This window comes from Vanellus vanellus, assembly GCF_965231255.1.
Source record: "Vanellus vanellus genome assembly, chromosome: 13".
In the NCBI taxonomy this organism is placed as follows: Eukaryota; Metazoa; Chordata; class Aves; order Charadriiformes; family Charadriidae; genus Vanellus; species Vanellus vanellus.
Window position 1 is genome coordinate 17,185,828 of NC_138918.1, and position 20,417 is coordinate 17,206,244.

Sequence of the window (20,417 nt, forward strand, 5' to 3'; positions counted from 1 at the left end):
TTTCTGTCACTAGCTGAAAGTATATAGCTTTTAACATGTCTTGCTCTGTAAATCCTTCAGCCACAGGCATTTTTGTGAGGCAGCTGGTGGATGTACTCTGGAGTAACTTGAGTGCTTCTGCAATTTTCCCTTTTGTTCTAAATACAGGTTTTACTAAAAGTGCTAGAGATGTAACTCACCTACTCCCTGGTTTGTTACAGAAAAACGTTATTTTACACTCAGTTGGGCTAACCCTAGCCCCAGCATCTGTGCTGAGCCTCACCTTGCTGTGCCTGTGGCTCTGGAACGTTCCCCACCACCATGCCCTGAAGGCTTGCGATTGCCGTGTCCCTCAGCTGACAGGACGGTTGCTTTTCCTCTCTGCCTTTCCCCAGGAGCTCACTGTGCCCTGCTAGCGGTGGTGGTTACTCCGCTTTGGGCATCTCTTCATTCGAAGGAGGTGGGGGTAGCCCTCAGGGAGACACCTTACAAGTCAGACACCCATTTTCTACATACCCACCCGCTGCGGCTTAGAAGTTTCTCATGTATGTTTCACCGGCCGGTCACACACGGAACTGGGGGTTCGCCAAGGTTTGGGGGAGCCTTTCCCTTCCGAAAACCTGTAACGACGTGCAAAACTGCTGCTTAGATGTTACACCCCAACGCCGCGGAGCCCGGGCGTGGTGACACACCGCCTAACGCAGAATAGTTTGCAGTCACAGGGCGCTGCTGGGGCCCTCCACGCCGCCGGGAGGCCCTGTGGCCGCGCCCCAGCCTCTCCCACACACATACACGCTTTCCGCTTCCGCCGCCGCCACTTCCGCTTCCGGCCGCTCGAGGATGGAGGCGCGCGTGGCGCAGTCCGCAGCTCGGCTGGCGCGGCAGGTACGGGCCGGAACGCGGCCGGGGGAGCGCGGCGCGGATCGGGGTCGGCCCCTGCCTACTCCCCGGCTCCCTGGTGGGACCAGCAAGCTGCGGGCCTTGCCCCTTCCCCCGCGGGCAGTGCCGGACCTGGCGGCACGTCCCGCAGGCCTCCGTTGGGGCAGGCGTTGAAGGGCTTTTCGGGGAGGCCCGGGCGGGTGGGTGGGCTGCCCGGCTCTGTACAGAACCCTCCGTAGCAGCCCGAGGCGGGTCTCTGGTCAGAGCGGGGCCCCTCCGTGCGCTCGGGGGGCGAGGGGAGGCAGAGGGCTGGTCTGGGGCGGGGAGGCAGAACGCCGGCAGGGGCTGAGGCACCTCCCGCAGCTGCTTACGCTTCTCTGGAGCCAAAAAGTAGAGCAAGAGCACTCCGTCGTTCCGGAGAGCCGGTGTCCTGCGGTCAGGGGCGGGGGTCAGCTCACGGCACGTTTCAGCGAGGGTGAGGGTTGAAGATGAAGTTCTGCAAAAAACTTCCAAAAAAAAAAAAAAGCGAGAGGAAGCTGTCAAACACGGAGAGGGGGGTGTTGCCGCCGTAGTGCTTTGTGCGCTTGCTTTAGCCGGCCGCTGGCCGCGGTTGCCGTTCAAGGGTGGCCCTGCTGCCGGGCTGGGCAGGGGGTGCCCTGTCCTCGGGGTGACAGCACCGCCCCGGCGGGCCCGGGCAGCCCAGAGCAGCCGGGGAAGCGCTTTCGGAGGACCTGCTGGAGGGCGGTCCTGGCTTTCTCCAGCAGGATTACTGCAGCCACGAGGTGCTTTGAAAAAAGATCGTGACGACCCCTTCCCTTTTCAGTGACTACAATAATAATAATTAAAAAATTAAACCAAACTGTCAGGTGTATCCTAGCCAATGACTGATATTGACAGTAGAGTACAGAGGTAGCCTCGGGAAAATTTTGAATTCTAAAGATTAACTTCTTATATATTGCCGCAAGAGCATGTAACAGAGATTCTGGCTTGTGTTTTTTTGCCTACCTTACACATGTGTTCTTAAACAACTATTCAGTATGTCTTGTACTCACAATTCAAACAAACAATAAGCACTGATGTAAAATACTGAGATAATAAACCTGGCAGCTGAATCTCTGCAACTCCTTTTTGCCTTTGTTTTTGCATTTCTCCTTTGTAGGTGCTAGGAGAGGAAGGGCGTCTTGGGTATTCTGTCAAGGTGGTTCTCCCTTTGCCATCACTGCTATCTGGTCTTTAGTCTGGAAACAAACTCCAGTCACTCTGAAGCAAAGCAAGAGGGACAGCATTCAGCTCTTTAACTCCAGGAGGCTGAAGGAGGCTGTGTGGAATTACTGAGTCTGAATCTATCCATCACCTTGCTCCCAGCCACATACTCCCTGGAGTCTTTGTGAGCCAGCCGGGAGGATTCATTAGGTCTTTGGGAAAATAACCCAACAAGGAGCAAAGACTGTCTGCTGAGTTCTTGTGCTGAGCCAGCTCAGCAAAGGCTTGGTGGAGTAGGAGCACAGATAAATCCATGCAGGAGGCAAGAAGTAGGGGAAGGAAGAGAGGTGCTGTGACCCTTTCACCATGGTTTGTCAGGCCACTTTCTCTCTTTTTTTTTTTTTTTTTAACGCGGTGGAGAAAAGCTCTATTACATTAAAGCCTAGAGGCAGAAGCTTATGCAAGTTTCATGTCAATTCAGTAATGTCTTTGGAAGACATTCTTATGTGCTAAGGGAAAATGTTAGGGTGATTTTGGTCCTATTGAAAAAGCTATAGCTTTTTTGTATTTACAGGTGAGGGGAAGATTTCTAGTACTCAGCTGACCAAAGAGCCCTTGGAGATGTCAGCATGGCTTCATGTAGTTCCCGCAGCTTCTCATGAGGTGGTCATCAGGTATGACCCTTTACTGACAAGTTGTGATATGTCCAGGGCTGTGCAGGTAGAATAATCCAGGGGGGAAACGTCTACAGACTTTTTACCAGGCGAGCTCAGCAATATAGTTATGGGTGTGGGGGTCACAGAATCATGGAATATTCTCAAGCTGGAAGGGACCCATAAGGATCATCAAGTCCAACTCCCTGATACTCACAGGACTACCTAAAACTAAACCATATGACTAAGAGCATCGTCCAGACGCTTCCTGAACTCTGACAGGCTTGGTGCCGTGATCACTTCCCAGGGGAGCCTGTTCCAGTGACCCACCACCCTCTCACTGAAGACCCTTTTCCTAATGTCCAATCTAAGCTTCCCTGACACGACTTCATTCCATTTCCTCGTATCCTGTCGCTGGCCACCAGAGAGAGGAGGGTCGTGTGGTGTTCCCCTCCTGACTGGCCCATGAACCAGGGTGCCCTTGTGCCCAGTTCTGGAGCTGTTAGGTGTACTCAGCTGTGCGGCTGTCCCAGCCCAGCCGTTGTGATCTTAACCTCAGCGATTTCTGGAACACAGTGTAATCATTGCTGAGTTCAGGCTTTTCTGCTGGGTGTTTTTGAATTAAAATCTCATCTCATTATCTGTATTAGCTGTCGATGAATACAAAAAGGGAGAGTTAAATGGCAGCAGCAATATTGGAATAGGCAGCTAGACCACTGTGGTGAAACCTTTTGCTTTCTGTTCACACTCACGTGACGTAAAGACTGCTACCGAAACTTTCTGCAGAAGAGGAACATAAAACATGCTAGGAAAATGTACCAGTCTGGGCTGACACATTGGGCCTGGTCAAATCTGAAATAGGACCAGCCTGAATGCCTCTTATCTGCTGGTGTCTGTGCCGTGAATTTACAATTTTGGTGCAGTTGTGGGAAAGTAGTAGATGAGACTTACTGAACTGTGGCATTGTTTTAGAGTTTTTTTACCTACTGGCCAAATCCAAGCAATTAGGATACTAGTTGTCACCCTGTATTGACAGGAGGAAAAGCTGTTTGGCCAGATGTCTTCCCCAAGGTTCCCCAAACCCCTTGTTCTGGGTTCTGGTCATGCACGTGGATAAACCTCTTTCCTCATCCTCTCTTGTAGTCTAGCGATATGGAAAGAAGCTCCAGTAAGATATGGGTCATCTCACCTCATGCAAGTCTTCACTTGGGTGGGCAGAGGCATTTGTGATTATGGAGGAAAATCCAAATTAAATTTCTGTTCTGAAAAGTTTGCCAATGGTACTGAAATATCTTGGTGGCTGTAGGTTTGGGTGAATCTTCTAATGCAGGAGGAATACATGTGAGCTGCTTGTTAGCTTCAGTATACCATGATTTTAATTTCAAAAGCAGAATACAAATTTCTGGATCTGGACAATGTTTGTCCTCAATGCAAAATCTTTCCCAAGGGTCTGACTTGCTAACCTGTCCTGAAGCTGGAGACTTTGCTAGAGAGAAGGTAATACTGGGTGGACACAGAATTTACAGATAATATGATACTAAGAGTAGAACACATCTTTGTGCTTTTCTTAAAGCACATTCTAGGGTTGGGGGGGATGCGTTTATGCATGTCACTGCTCCGATGTTCCTTTAGGTCAGTTTGTAGCAATAATGCTTACTTAAACTTACAGTGAAACAACTGTAAAGTAATGCAGTACAATCTCTCTTGTGCTATTTTAAACTTGAAGTTCAGTCTGAATATTTTTCAAATGGGTCTGTAAGTTATGTGAAATGCTACCAGGTCAGGCCAGTAAGAAAAGTCAAAAATAAAAAAAAATTAATATATTTTCTGTTGGTTATATGGAGGAAGGTATGTATATGTATGTGAGAGAAATGTGTATATGTATGTGTGAGGGGAGGTCTGCCTTGGGTTAAAGAAAGAAGTAATAGGCTGCAAAAGGAAAAGCTGCAATGGACTATTTGAAGTGAGTGATTTTTGAGATACAGCTCTGCTGTTCAATGCTAAACCACAGGTTTTGATACAGGGTTGTTTTTTTTTTTCTCAAAGTCCTGTTCCTTCACATCTGAACCTGCGGGAAGCTGTTCTGCTGTAGCAGAGGACAGCTCGAGGCTGTAACATGTGCTGGAAGCTGAAGCACAAATGAAGAATGACCTCAATGACCTCATTGTGAGCTTGCTCCACAAACAGCCCAAACTTACGATTGTTTTGGCTCAGCTTAGTGTTTTTGAGCATTAGTTACAGTGGCATTTGTGGGAGATGTTGTTTGGGTGGACATAAAAAACCAGAGGATTTGATGGCCCAGTTTTTTCCTTAGTTAAATATTCTGGTTGTTTCAAGAGCAGCAAAGTAAATGAGCCCTTTCTGATAACATTTGGTGGCCTATTTGACAACAATAATAGCCTGAGCTGCCTCCTGCTGTGGGAGTTCTGGTGGAGGAGAGCCTGGAGGAGCCAGGGTGGGGAGTGCTCATGGCCTCTTCCAGCTGCCTCTCCCTCCATAGCGGCATTGAGTCCCTCACATCTTCAATAGCCTCCAGACTTCTGTTTGTGAGCCAGGTTTGTGGCTGATGGGCACAAAGCCTGTTGTAGGGGAGGACAAGGGATGAACGACAGAGATAAAGTTTCAGATGTTTCATTTCTTTAGGCGATGGAGTGAGGAAAATTACTGCTCCTTGCAGCAGCTTCCAGCCATTGGGCTCAGACCGCCTGTTGAAGCGTTTGCCTGTGTCCCGGGCTCTGAGGTCTGGAGGGGCACAGGGGAGCGCAGGGAAGTTTGTTTATTTGGAGCATAGCGGTCCACCTGAAATTCCTGATTGCTCCTGAATGCCTTATGTCAGTTTTAACGGAGAAGCCGTGCTGGAGGTAGGGAAAGAAATGTTGCGTGGCAAGGTGGAAGGGAGTGCAGGCTGCAGCAACAGCCCTATGAATTCCCCTGTGAAGCAGCACGCTGTACGTCTTGGCATTCCTGTCCCCAGTTGGCGTTTGAGCTTGCTGGGGTTGTGCGAGTGATTGCGGTTTCTTCCTCTGTGGCCTATGAGATGGTGAAATTGCCTGAAGGAGGCTCTAGGGAATTTTGAGTCAAACCATTTGACATCTTTATTAGATTAAAAAAGCTAGAGAAAGTGCTTATTTGGGGATTATGTTTTATTGGTATGACCTGTTGTCTTTCTTGCACTTATGTCTTGATGTTAGTGTGATTATTATCTCACTGACTTAATGAATTTTTTCAGAATCCCTGTTTTTGACACAAATAGAAACCACATTTCAACATTATTGTTTGGAATTGCTCAACTTAACATGTCACTGCTGTTACCTTTATGAGGCAAAACTAGAATCTTATCTGAGATCTTGCAGCTCCTCACCTTCTGTCCCCCCACTCCCAAGAATTACTGTGTGACAATTTAATTTGCTTTTCAGGAAAACGAGATCAAGTTGTTAACTGCAGAAATTGAGCGTCTGAAGAACTTTGGATGCTTGGGAGTCTCCCCGAGTTTGGAAGGGTTGCGAGACGAAAACGCAAAACTTAAGTATCGGTTAAATTTCCTTCAAAAGGTAAGAGAATAAAGAATTAATGCCGTAGCATGTTTTTGTTCTTATTAAGACAAGGTAAATAACCGATGTCAGTTTGTTACAGCTAGTGATATGTGACAGTGTGGTCACTCTGCATCCTGACATCTTAATTGTTGGTGGCACATCAGATATTTCTTGGTTCCTTAAACAGAAACCTGCTTTATGGAAAATTTCAGTAGGTTGATAAGCCCACACCATCAAGTCTTGTCTAGTCATGTAACGGGCAGCCCAGCTGAGGTCTCTACCAGGATCACTGACAAAGGTGGGAGGGGTAATGCCTCTCTGCATTCAGGGGAAGTGTTTGTGCTGGGAGCTTCAAAGGGAGAAGCAGCTCTTGAATCACATGATTTTTATGTTGTATATATTGCTCCTCTGCCTAGAGGTGTCAGCCAAATCTGTCAGCCATGCTCTGCCAGGCAGCCAAGGAAAAAAGTGGGATGTAACGGCTCCTCAGATGTTGTGAATTTAGCCTTCTGGATTTTGTTTTTTTCAGAGCCTTCAAGAGGAAAGAAGTAAAACAGCAAAAAGCATGATTAATATCAACAGCCGTCTTCAGGAGATCTTTGGAGCTGCTATTCAGGCTGCCTACCCAGATTTAGAAAACCCTCCACTAGTAGTGACACCAAGTCAGCAGCCCAAATTTGGGGATTACCAGTGTAACAGCGCCATGGGCATAACGCAGGTAAACCTGAACCATCTTGCAAAGTCATGAAAAAAAGGGGATGTTGTCTGTTGGAAGCTGAGTGACAGACAGCACAGTAAGAGTTGCAATATTGGACCTGTTTCAGCCTTGTTGCCGGCCTCCAGCTGAGAATTCAGTGAGTTATCTAATGGCATTTCAGGGGAAGCATTGGCCTTCTCAGAGTAGACCTTTAAACCTCTCTTTAGGTAGCTGGTATGAGAGAGTTACGTGTGTGTCACAGAAAAACTGCTTAGTTTGTAGGATGTAAATCGAATCAGGATTTAAGTGCTGCATTGATTTACTAATGATGCGCAATTAACTACCAATTAGTGAGTTATATGTTTGGAACTAATAACAGCAAAACAGTAAATCACAATTCTGGACAGTTACAAAATGTTGGTAAACACCTACAAATCTCTAAATGCTCTTCTGTAGTGCCAGGAAAGTATGATGTCCCCACGCACATTTGCAAAGAGTTATGTGCCCACCTCCCCTTCTCACAGGGCAGGTGGGTTACAAACACGCGCCCCGTCTCCAGGAGCGAGGGTTCCCCTCATTGTGCACACCTCCTGTAGGTGTGGGTGCTGCAGCTTCCTACCGCCCACTAACGCGCACGGCAGCGAGAAGGGGCCAGGCGCTGCCCCCTGCACCCGGATGGGACGGGGGTCCCTGCGTGCTGTGTCCTGAACTGCCGGCCACTCGCGTGTCCTGATGCGTGCGTCATTGCGGGTCACTCGCACGTCCTGATGGCACAGGTCATTTTCAGGCCATTTTCAGTTATGTGACAAATGCTCTTTCAGACAGATGTGAGTGTGCTATTCTGCTCCTGTTCTTATCTTATTGGTTATTGTTATCCAAGCATTTGCTGAGGGTTGGCTGTGTGGGCATCCCCACATCTATGGGTGCTGTGGTCTATGTTTTCTTTTAACTGAGCAAAAGGCAGGAAACGTGTTTTTTCTTGTGATGATTTTCTGATCTTGGAGGTTTTCAGGCAACTGTAAAAACAGTTCCAGTGCAAAGGAAGGAGTGTGTTTTGTTTAACCTGGCTAGTATCAACAGTTACTTTATGGCATTGCTTCTTTCTGGAAGATATTTGGCCAAAGAGGACCCAAACAAAGAGACACTTCAGGAGTTGCTCAGTGGGCTGGGACTGTGCTGAAGTAAAACCAGGAGGTGGGGAAGAAAGAAGGTAGTACATTCTCGCTTAGGTGCTAAAAGTGCCCAAACGTTCAATGCATTGATGCCATTGAGTGAAGAGATAGACTCTGTATTTACAGATCTTTTATTTTGCAATCTCAACAGAAGCAACTTTTTTTTTTTTTTAAAGTGTTCTGTTGTCAATTCACCTTTATTAATCTATTATACTGGTAATCTTGACATTGAACTTGCACCGACACACGTGGGATTGTGCTCTCCCAGGTTGTCATCTGCAGCCACTATGTCTGTTGTCCTGCCACAATGAGTTTGACTCCTGGGCAGCATCGATACGTGCTAGCCAGCAGGCTCTTGGCCTGAAGTGCCAAGGCGGAAACAGCCCTCACAAATACGTGTCGTCTTCCCTTGGTTGCTTGGTCTCGTTAGCATATTGTGACTGGGCTGCAGCCAGAGGAGCACCCTGGGTGACTGCACTGACACGGGCTTTCTGAGCTTTGCTATTTTTTTGACCGCTGCTTTACCCCAATTAAGTCGCGGTTGGGATTCTCGAGCAGTCCTGGCTCAGTGTCAGCGTTGTTCGCATAACTCAGTGTCTGAACGGTCCCCTTCAAGCCAGGGTTGGGTTCCTAGTACTGGGCTTGGCTGTAGAGCTTGTTCCTTGGAAAGGCACGCTGTGTAAGCTGGGTCTGAGCTTGGCAGTACTCACACGTGCTGTACACTCAGAGCGTATCGGCACAGCAGAGCCAGTGCATACAGTGCAGTCATTTCCCTCTGAGAGCAGCAGGTTATGTACTTTCTGTTTGCCTGAGTTTTAGGGACTTGACTGTGGTGCAGGTCTCCCCATAGAGGGTTGCTCCCGCAGGGTGTCCCCTGCGCAGAGCTGCAACACCAGTCATCGGTCACCACCACTGCCAGAGGAGCAGGAAGTGCCCTGACTTGGGGCAGCACTAGTACGTGCTGGGCAGCAATCTCTTCCTGCGATGTGCCCATGTGGAAACAGCCCTCACAAGTGCATATTGTTTTCCTGGGAGCTTGTTAGTGTATTAATGCCTGGGGTTTGAGCCAGGAGCTCTGCATGCTCCTTAGAGTAATAGGAGTACGGTGACTGTTCCTGGAATGATTCAGATAACATGCCTGCAATCTGGTATAACGCGCCCATAATCTGGTTTTGCATTTATTTTTCCTGCAGTGTGCACTTTGAGTAGCATTAAAGGCTACAGAGGTGGTTTTGTTCTTGCCCATTCTAGGCCCTTACCATCTTGTAAGGATCCTGTTACGATCAACTGCATGACAGGTTAAATGGGAAGCTGAAACTTAAGTAGAAGTCACATTTTGCAGCAGACTGCAAGTTAGCAAATACAAGTAGTGAGTGTAAATTCTGTATTGACAAAGTGGTATGTGCTCTTTGTTGCCTTGATGGGAGTGAGGTGATAGATTATTTTCAAACACGTCACAGTAAGAATGGAACAGCATGTGCTCAGAAAGAAATAGTTGTAATTTTATATGGTGTGAATGTAGTGTTTTGCAAGGGACAGGTTGGACTAGCTCACGGAATCCTCCTAAAGGGTGTTTTTCTAAGATTTGCAAAAAGCTATGTTAGAAGATGCTTTGAGAATGGACAGAAAACTTGTAGAGTTGGACTTAGATGATCTTTGAAGGTCCCTTCCAACCCAAACCATTCTGGTTCTACCATGTGAACTTGCATCGTATTACTGGAGTTCCTCACAGTGGGCCATTTATGTCTGAAGGGAGAAGGAGAGCCACTTTACCAGCAGTTTTTCTGATGCTCTTTGAAGAAAATTGGGCAGTGTTAGGATTATCCTTGGTTGCTTGGGTTGTTGGATTTTATTTATTCATTTATTTATTACGTTTCAGTCTAAGGTAGGATGGAAGGCAGTTTGCTTTGGTTGCTTTGAATCATAAACCAGCAGACTTGCTCTGAAACCACACTCAGCATCTAACGTAGGCACAGTTCAAAACTTCTATTAAGAATGCTGGCAGAGCTGAGGGTACCTGTGAGGCTGATGAACAGGATTTCGAAGCAGTGTGGAGGACTGTGCCAGCTATGTTGATTTTTAAAGAGTTTGTCCCTTTTACTAGCTTAGAGAAATGCAAATTTGCCAAACCACTACCCTTTAATTGCCCTTAGCAGAAGGGAGTGAACTTGTTGGGTCTAGTTAGACTTCTGCTGCATAGAGAGAGCTGATCTGATCTGTAAAATTTGCTAGAGATGTTTTTCTTTGTGTGTGTCTATCCATTATGAAGCTAAAGGTTCATGAGGATCTTTCAGTGCTGCAATACTTTCTGTTTCACTCTATAGAATGTTTTGGAGGATTGAATTGTGCTTGATCTTCTTTTTGTGTTTCAGATACTGCTCAAAACCAAGGAACAGAAGGTTAGCCCAAGAGAAATCGCTGAGAAAATAGCAAAAAATATTCCTGCCAATGAATGCATTGAGAAGGTTGAAATTGCTGGTCCTGGTAAGATAGTTTCATGTTATGTACTTTGTATGTTTTAAAGCTGATGTAAGGCGAATTTATACTAGATGGTGGTGGATTTATACTAGATGAGGAAACAGAGTTCGGTTCAACTATTTCATGATTTTAAACTGCAGTTGTGGGGTGTATTAGCTGCTTATGTCTTGGTGAGTTTCATAGTGCTCAGACTTGTGCATCAGCAGAAAATCTACCTCTGTTAAAATTGGTAAGTGTAATCCTGAGCCCTTTAATTAGCAGTTTTTCCACTGATCCTTAAGGGACCAGGTTTTTCCCCTTTGAATATTGGTGATGGGTATCAGGCCACAATCATGAAATCACAGCAAAAATTGATATGCCCTTCTCGCTGTTGCTTACACGGTGAGGAGACCTTGTCCTCAGCACTGAAATGTTGGAGTAGCATGGAGGTTATTAATTGCTGCATCTGTTTTGTCCCTGTGACCCAGGAAGAAATACAAGGGCTCATATTCTTCAGGGCTGCCACATAAACACAAAAATCACATGGCACAGTCGTTTGAGCGCTTTGGCAGAAGCTCATTCATTAGCTCTGCGAAGCAGGAGAAGTAACACAGTGTCGTTCCACAAGCATTGAATATCCCAGGTGTAACTATGTGTTTTAGGATATTAATTTAAAAAAAAGAGACAAAGCAGGATTTGGTTTTGCATTTTGCAAACTCTGGCAAGATTATTTATTTTCTCATAAAAATGTTTTTATAAATCCACCTTTGAATGACAGTGTGCAAAAAGGAGTTATGGCAGTGGACTAGATTGCAGAATCTAACTCCTACACTAAAGGCTATAGAGGTGTGAAACAGACTCTTGTGATTCGGGAACAGAACTTGTCTTCTAGTGACAGCTTTTTTGTCCTATTGCTGAAAAATGTTTTTGTTTTATCAATCTTAATTTCATATGCTTTTGTCCTTGATACGAGAAAACAGAAATCCAAGGGGGAAGGAAACAAAAAGTGGCTTGAGGCATTTCTGCAGCACCGGCACTCATTGCTGGTTTTCTTCTCTAAAGGTTTTATCAATGTCCACTTGAGAAAGGATTTTGTATCAAAGCAGCTGAGCAGTTTATTGATGAATGGAGTTCAACCACCAGCTGTGGGCAAAAGGAAAAAGGTACGGCAGTAAGCGCATAGGCATCCTGCTCCCACATAGATGAAACGCGATGGACTGCAGGTAGCTTTGAAATTCCCCCCTGAAGTGATTTGTTGAGCAGGTGTCCATGTCAGCTGGTTGTTACAGCGAAGTAAATGGGATATGACTGAGGGACTGGGGGCCATGGCGTAGGCTGCATGTCTCTGGTGGGTGAGGGACAGGGCTCCCTGGGGACAGTGTGTTGTGCCAGGGCTGGCCTGGGAGTGATCCCTGACCCTCTGCTGGGCAGATGTAGCAGAGCCCCAGGCTGGAAGCCTGTTCTGGTGTCCCCACTGGGCCTTCTCTGTTGCTGTGTGTGCTGTTGGCAGCAAAGAGAGTGTGAGGGTCAGCAGAGGCGAGCCTTCCCCCCCCCAACTGACTGCTGCCTTTTATTCATTTTTTCCTTTGGTATGGTGTCAAAGGTGGTGGTGGATTTTTCATCCCCTAACATTGCAAAGGAGATGCACGTTGGCCACCTGCGGTCTACCATCATTGGAGAAAGTATGTGCCGACTGTTCGAATTTGCAGGTTATGATGTTTTGAGGTGAGAATCGGCTTTTGGGTGGGTTTGTTTGGCTAAATTTATGCAATACCTGTCTCTATGCTTTGGTCTGTATTGGTCTTTTTTTATAAGCACATAACAAATAATCCTTTATGTATAGTAAGATACTGAGCTGAACGAGTGTAGCAGGGGTAGGAATCAAGATGGGCAGAAGCTTCATTGCAGTGAAATAGGGGGTGCTTGCCTGGTTTTGGTTTCTGATATGATGTGTGTTTCTTCTTTTAGAATATGTATTTTTAAAATGCATGTATTTTGAAGCATATGTTTGAGAAATCACTGTTGTTGTGCTCTTTGATTGCTTCAAGGTTAAACCATTTAGGAGATTGGGGCACCCAGTTTGGAATGCTCATTGCTCACCTCCAAGACAAATTTCCAGATTACTTAACTGTTTCTCCTCCAATTGGGGATCTCCAAGCTTTTTACAAGGTATTTGTAGCAAATAAGTATGATATTTATGTCAACGTCTGAAAAGCAGATTGAGGCGCTTTACAAATTGCAGCATAGGCTTGGAGAAACAAAAGAATTGAATCACTGTTAATTGCCACTGGTAATGGTGTCTGGTATGGAGTTGTCTGCATGGGGTGTGATTAAGGGACTTAGTAAGCATGCTGCCTCTCTGTCTTTTGATATGAGTATTCTTGGAGAACCTGTTATGAATGTTTCAGGGGAGAAAGAGGTGCTTTTTCATGTGGTGTGTTTTACTGTAGGAATCCAAGAGGAGGTTTGACACAGAGGAGGAGTTTAAGAAACGTGCCTACCAATGTGTGGTGCTGCTGCAGAGCAAAAACCCAGACTTCATTAAAGCATGGGAACTGATCTGTGACGTGTCGCGGAAAGGTGACTTTGCTAGATCCAGAATAATGTCTCAGCAGTAGAACAGTGTGGCTTTCCTCACCTTTATGTCTGAGTCCATCATCTAGTTTTCTTTTGAAAATCACTGCCACACTGCTATGAGAAGCTTTAAAGAAAAAAGCTGTTAAAACCAAAGTACTGGGCTGTCTGTGGAGGCTTTCAGCTAAATCCTTTGTCTCCCGAGTCCTAGTTTGATGGCTTCACCAAGAGATGGAAAATGCCTTTAGGGACTTGCTGTGCCCACTGGTAAACATATGTCACTAATTCATGCTGTGTGCATTTAATGGAAGTATTTTGTTCCGTTTCGCTCCTCAAGAGTTCCAGAAAATCTACAACTGCTTGGACATCACACTCATAGAGAGAGGAGAATCGTTCTACCACGAGATGATGAAAGACATTGTGAAAGAATTTGAAGATAAAGGTGAGGCTTTTTGTCTCAGAGTCAGAAATTCTGCAGCCATCAGGATGAGCGACATAACCTCGCTCCTCTTGAGCAAGACTCGGGACTGGTGTTTTTGAAGTTGTATGCTCCCCACCCTTGCTCTTTTTCTCAACCGCATTTCCTGAGTGGATCTTTCATGATGTTTCCTCCCAAAGAAGCATTAGCAGAGTTGATTCTTGTATGTTTCGTTCCAGAAAGCTTGAATCTTTCTTGCTGACACCAAAAGCAGTTTGTCTGTGATATCTGTAGGCAATAGCTAACTGGATGTTATTGTATCCTTAGTCACGGAGCAATATATGACAGACTTCCTGGTCTTACAGTTGTGCCTGTATGGGAACTTTGGCTGAGAAATCTCTGTGAAGACAGTGGCACTTTTGGGTCATACTGACTTTGAGACTGGCAAGAAGCCAAAATGGAGCATAACAAGTCTCTGGTTTTATGTGCTTCCTATCTGGATTGGGCAGTTGTTGAATCTCACCATCTGAAGTGTTCTGACTAACCTTATCTCTGAAAGACTTTGTGCTAAGTCCTCATTGCATCTCTGTAGAGTTTCTGTTGCCTTTAATGCCATACTTTGTGATGCTGTTTTTGTGGATCTGGATGCCAGTGACAGGAGTTTTTAAATCCAATTTGGCCTCTTCTGGTAAGGCCAGATCTGTACAGATTTGCCTCCTTGTGCATAACGTGAGTTCTGGAATTGCAGTACAGAATGTGATTTGGTTGGCGAGGAAGTTCTCGTTTAGTTTTTTTCATATTTTGAGCCATTAATTATTTGATAATGTGTTTGCATGGCCTTTTCTTTCTGGTAGCATCCAGTAAGGCAATTGTTCCTGCCTGTGCTGGCCCACAAACCTCCCCATTCAATACAACACAGAATATTTTCCATTGCTTTTCTAGGATTTGTCCAGGTTGATGATGGCCGGAAGATCGTGTTTGTCACAGGTTTCCCTGTCCCGTTGACAATCATGAAATCAGACGGAGGTTTCACATACGACACATCCGACTTAGCTGCTCTTAAACACAGGCTGTGTGAAGAGAAGGCTGATATCCTTATTTATGTTGTTGATAGCGGCCAGGTGAGTATGCCAACCTCTGCTGTCACTGCTGGTACAGGTCATCAGAGAGTGTGTTAAATGACAGCTGCAACACAGGTAGAAAGCTATAGGATGTTTAGCGTGGTATATTTAGTCTTGTCCTTATCAGTGTAATGGTGAATCTAGTTTGGTGGCTGGCAGTCTCCATGAAGAGCGCCTAGACCTGATTGATTAAGGAGAGGCTCAGTTACCACTGGAAGTGGGTGAAGCCCACTTCCCCTCAGTAGATCTGAAGTGAGATTTGTACTGCTTATACTTGGGTCTCTTCCTTACCTGAGAAAAGGCAAGGTTGTCAGCTCTGTATCTGAGCAGAGATGGGAATTTGCTGGTTGCTGCTTCTGTAAGCCAGGAAAAGTCTTTGACAGGTTGAACTTTCTGAAGTGGAATTTGCCTGTGAAGCCAGAAACATTTTAAGTCTCATTGTGAAGGAGATAAAGCTGGGAAGAAAACTGTATCAGGAGGAGTGGCTGAGAACCACTTGTTGGTATTTGTTCCTTGCAGTCAGTGCATTTACAAACAGTGTTTGCAGCTGGACAGATGATCGGCTGGTATGATCCCAAAGTAACCAGAGTGGCCCATGCTGCCTTCGGAGTAGTGCTGGGAGAAGACAAGTAAGTCTTTGGATGTAGTTTTTCTTCTGTATGTGCTCTGAAGAGGACGTTTGAGTGAATGTGGAAGACTTGCTCTTGTTTGTTGACAAGTATGTATGTGGCATGCCAAAAAAAAAAAAAAGAAAGCACCGCATCCATGCTGTTTTTTGTAACTGTGTCACTTCATTGTGTGTCATGGTCCTTGATCCACGTAGTCACTAATGCCATGGTCAGGTTCCTTGGGCCTGGCTTCAGCTGCTTGGCATGTGGGGAGGGGCACTGGGAATGGTGGGTGGAAGTGCAGTGGAAGCTGATGCAAATACTGGAGGCAGCAACGGTAAGGGCCATGATTTCCATTATAGTCTACCTGCCTCATGGTGGATGAAATGAACGTTGGGAAAAGAACCTCTGTGTCCTGGTCTCTAAGCCAGGCTCTTGTGCTCCAGAGTTGTTCTTATGCCTCTGTGAAGGTGTGGTTAAACCAGTGCGCTCTGACAGTCACATGCTGTTGTGGACTGGGTGGTTTTGCTGTAGCTTTGTTATAAAAGTAAAGGTGACTTGCTGTGCTGGGCAGGGGTCTGGCACTGGTATTGTGTCCTGCCTAATGTCTGGAACTGGGACGGTTCTGACTGTTGGAGCCTTCCTGGTCACCCCTCCTGGCCACCCCATGGGTGTTCTCGGAGATTGCCATGTTTTGTGGGAGTGTTTTACCTCTTACGCAGGTGGTCATTTTCGCTGTGTGTTTTCAGGAAGAAGTTCAAAACTCGTTCGGGGGATACAGTGCGTCTTATAGATCTGCTGGAAGAAGGGTTGAAACGAGCCATGGACAAGCTGAAAGACAAGGAACGGGACAAGGTAGTTGTGACAAATTGCTTATCTTTCCTGAGACCTTCCCAGATTTGTTCATAGACTTAGGGTTTCCACATTCTGGATGTGAACTGAGAATATGGACACTGCCAGACTGCCCAGGAAATGCCATGGGTTGTGTACACAATCAATGTGGTTATTTGATAGCAGTTTGGACAAGGTGCTGTCATGGGGAAAGAAGAGCATCCCTGAGTACATAGCAGTGAGAAAACGTAAGCTGTGGGCAGCATGCTGGCCTCTGGCTGGTACTGCAGAGCTTTTTGAGGACGGGGGAGGAGAACTGGGCCTGGCAGGGTCACTGGCCTTATAGGTACCATGAGATCTCACTGGTGTGATGGCAGCAGGGGTGACTGCCCCAGGATGCAGGAGCTGGTGGCAGAATACAAAGTTTCAGCCTCAGCCTGCCAGGCTTCTGGTGACTTCTGGTGATGGATGGTTTGGGATCTGCAGGGGGCTTTGGCATCAGGCTTCACCCTTTCCCTTGGAGGCTGTGGCTGAGTTTGCTGGAAGCCCTTTGTTTAGTGAGATTTCTGTCTTGGATCCTGATGGCCTGGAGAGGACTGGACAGTGTGAGACATGGAATGGAACACAACAACCAAACTCTGCCCACGCGCTGTGTGAGGCAGTGGCATTGGGAAGTGCAGCTCCTTGGTGCTGTGCAGCGTTTGGTGAAAGGTCCCTTTTGAAACAGGAACATGAGGAAGCACAGAAATAAAACACCTTGAAAATCTCCCAAGGGCTCACATGAGTCAGACACAAAGTGTTTTGCCATGCTGACGGGGCGCTGTTCCACCGGAGAGGGGTTTTGTGAGTCTTTGGACTGTCCAAAATGCTCTATAAGGGTAGGAGGGCCATGTGTTTGTTATGTGTACACACAGTTTGTAAGAAGCAGGAGCACAGTATGAGCGTCAAACCTGTATGGCATCATGGGGCACAGAGGTCCTGCAGGCTTTCAGTAGATGGAGTCAGCCTTAACCTGGGCAGGGCTGCAGTGCCATTTGATTGCAGGGGAAGCAAGGGGCAGATGTGGGGTTATCTGGTGTCTCGAGGTGGAGAAGTGGGTATGAGCCTTTCACTGAGTACCATGTGGGTAAAATCCCCTCAGCAGCCTGGGCTTTCCTCTTGGGCCGTGCTGAGTGGCCAAGGCTGCGTGTTGCGGTTTGTGATGCCAACATAGCACTCTTCCTCATGACTGTTACCTGTTTTGAAATTGCAACAGGTCCTCACAGCAGAAGAGCTGAAAGCTGCCCAGACATCAGTTGCTTTTGGATGTATTAAATACGCAGATCTCTCCCACAACAGACTAAACGATTACGTATTCTCCTTTGACAAGATGCTGGATGACCGAGGAAACACAGCTGCGTATTTGCTGTATGCCTTCACACGGATCAGGTGGGTTGAGTGTGCTGGGAGTCACTTGGGAATGATCTCTGATGCTCTCTGCATCTTTATCGCAAAGGGAGATGTGGGGAAAGGGGTGAGTTAGTTGCATCAGTGCTGTTAGGGGTGGTTGCTAAGAGAAGCCAGCTACGCTGGTGCCCACCATAGGCAAAATTTTATTTGTCATCAAAAATGGTGTCCTTTGCTATCTGAAACAGGGTTCCTCTGTGTGACACGCATCCCAGGCTTTTAGCTAGCAGGGAGGGAACTGTGGGAGTTTCTGGTAATTCCCTTAGAGGTTTTAGGTGGTCGCAGAGGGGTGAGCCTGCATTCTAGCAGCTACTAACCACAGGTGTCGCCGTACCCCACACAGTTTTTCTGGCATCCTGAGCCCTGGTTTGCTTGGCAGCATGGGCTGTCCGTGCGACGCATCCCTCCCCGTTGCCCTGCAGCGCCCTGTTGGATCGCTCCCCTGGCAGTGCCTCCCCGTGCGTCCCCAGGGCTGATCGCTCTCCTGGTAACCCAGGACCGGGCAAACGAGGAGACCAGCAGGTGGCCTGCGCTAGCCCTGAGACAGGCCAGACACGTGGCCAACTGCAGGCTGGCCCTGGGGCAGGTTCAGCAATGGGACCCTCACAAACAGACTTGTTTTGGACCATTTCAGGGCTATTGCTCGCCTGGCCAATATTGACGAGCAGATGCTTCGGAAGGCAGCCAGGGAGGAGGTGCTCATCCTTGACCATGAGAAGGAGTGGAAACTGGGCAAGTGCATCCTGAGGTTCCCTGAGATCCTGCAGAAGATCCTGGAGGACTTGTTATTGCACACGCTCTGTGACTACCTTTATGAGCTGGCTACTACCTTCACCGAGTTCTACGACAACTGCTACTGCGTTGAGAAGGACAGGCAGAGCGGTGAGTGTTGGCCATGGGGTGCTGCATGTGCCTGCGTCACATACCACAGTACAGGCAATCTGCAGGGTGTTTCCTTGTGCTGGGAAGGCTGTTACCACACTACTTGCTGCCGCAGATCATGTTGTCCATATGGGAGGACAGAAGGTGGCTGGCACAGCCTGCATCATCATCTGCCTGTGAAGCAGGGGGGTTGAGTGGAGAGTTGCGAGCAACCAGGCGTCTGGAAACACGAGGGCTGGTCAGTCTGCTTGGCTTGGGGAGAGCAGGAGGGGGCTCAGTGTGCCCAGCCCCAGGGCCAGGTTGTGAGCAGATGGGGTTCCCTTGGGTAAAGGCGGTGTTAATTGTTCTGAGCAGTTGCTCCAGCTCTTCTGTTGGTGTTTTTCAGGCCAGATCGTGAAGGTGAACATGTGGAGGCTCCTGCTGTGTGAAGCCACTGCCACCATCATGGCCAAAGGATTCGACATCCTGGGGATTAAGCCCGTGCAGAGGATGTAGCTGTGCCCTGTGGGGTGACAATAAAGGGACTAAACAACTGGAGGTGTCTGTGTCTGTGTCTGTTGGGGTGGAGTTGTGGTAAGGGAAGATGCTGTAGGGGAGCAGCACCCCCTTAGGACACAGAGGGAAGGAAGGAAGGGAGAGAGGGAGGCAAGGAAGGGAGGGAGAGAAGAGGAGCTTGGCTTTAGAAGCTGCAGGTACAGAGGCGAACAAGAGGGGCCATGGGCACAGCTCAGAGCAATTCTCTGTGCAGGAACCAAACCCCACAGGCCCGTGCCCAGGACTGCTCTCCTTCAGTCTGCAGAATTTAAGGACTGAGAACTTAGAACACCGAAGAGCACCTCCAGGAAACACTCCACCCACAGTACAGTCACCCGCACTCCCAGAGCCAACCTTACTCTGATGATTCCCACCGTCCTCTTTACCTTATTTGCCAGCTGTGAGCAGATGACCCGGCTTTTGATGGCACAGAGCTCTCAAGGCAGCCAAGCAGTCTCATCCCAGCCCGGCAAGTGCGAGGCCCTGGGGGTCAGGATGCTTGCCTCGTGGAAGTCGTTAGCGAGCTGTTGAAGGCAACAGTCAGGTACCTGCAAAAGAGATCAAATGTCACACTTAATAACTGAATTTATATGTAACGCACCAGGGAGGTGTGAAACAACATGCACACCCCGGGACAATGGAGTACAGGCTGTGGGGCGTACCACCTGCAAGCAAACACACACATCCACATCACCGCCCTGAGCAGGTGGCCTCAAAAACGGGGTGGCATCCTGAGTGCCTCAGCAGTGTTTGGCTGCATGCTGTGGGAGCAGCACCATGAGCTGCCAGCAATGCTGGTGCAGGCAGGCAGCAGCAGTTTTACCTGGAGGAGCAGATCAGTTAACCACATTCCCTCAGAGGATGACACGAGGGAAATGCCTTTCCCTGCAGCAGCGATGTTTTGAATCCCTACAGACTTGGCGAGCCTCTTTGCTGGGTGCGTATCTATCTGGAGTAACCACAAGGGCAACTACAATGCAGTGGGCTATGGCTCCTGCCTTTGCTTTGGGACTTGGAAGCTCCGCTGTGCGAGGCAAAGCAGCACAGAAATGAGGCTTTGCTACTATTAGAGAGCCGGTATTGCATTCGATTTAGGTGCTTGCTGATGTGTATGTGTGGTGTGTGTATGTATGTAAACATCTGTGTATAGATACAAAAGATACACATATCTATTTATCGGATGTCCCAGGTTCTTTCCAGTATAGACAGTTGGCTGTAACAGCTAGGCAGCACCTGGCATCTACTGGGCATGGCTCTGACACTTAACTGAGCACACATCTGTGCAAAGATGCACTCCTGATGGCCAGCTGAACAATGCCCATGAACAACACCAGACCTAGCTCTGGTGCCATGCTGGCAACAGCGCGACAGCCATATGTGCTGGGGGCTTCACCGACTGCCCGGACCACGTGCTGTGCTACCTGACCATG

The 20,417-nt window shown here is 47.6% G+C and overlaps 1 protein-coding gene across 1 annotated transcript; it reads left to right on the top strand.

The window, feature by feature from the left end:
* Positions 1-818: 818 nt before the first annotated feature.
* RARS1 (arginyl-tRNA synthetase 1) lies at positions 819-18,986 on the top strand. The gene is made up of 15 exons (XM_082490041.1): positions 819-864; positions 6,131-6,265; positions 6,777-6,965; positions 10,489-10,600; positions 11,636-11,736; positions 12,177-12,298; positions 12,622-12,742; positions 13,024-13,153; positions 13,485-13,589; positions 14,508-14,686; positions 15,206-15,315; positions 16,044-16,149; positions 17,381-17,553; positions 18,206-18,453; positions 18,839-18,986. The coding sequence occupies exons 1-15, from the start codon at positions 820-822 to the stop codon at positions 18,946-18,948; spliced, it is 1,986 nt and encodes a 661-aa protein (XP_082346167.1). The 5' UTR covers position 819; the 3' UTR covers positions 18,949-18,986.
* Positions 18,987-20,417: the final 1,431 nt, after the last annotated feature.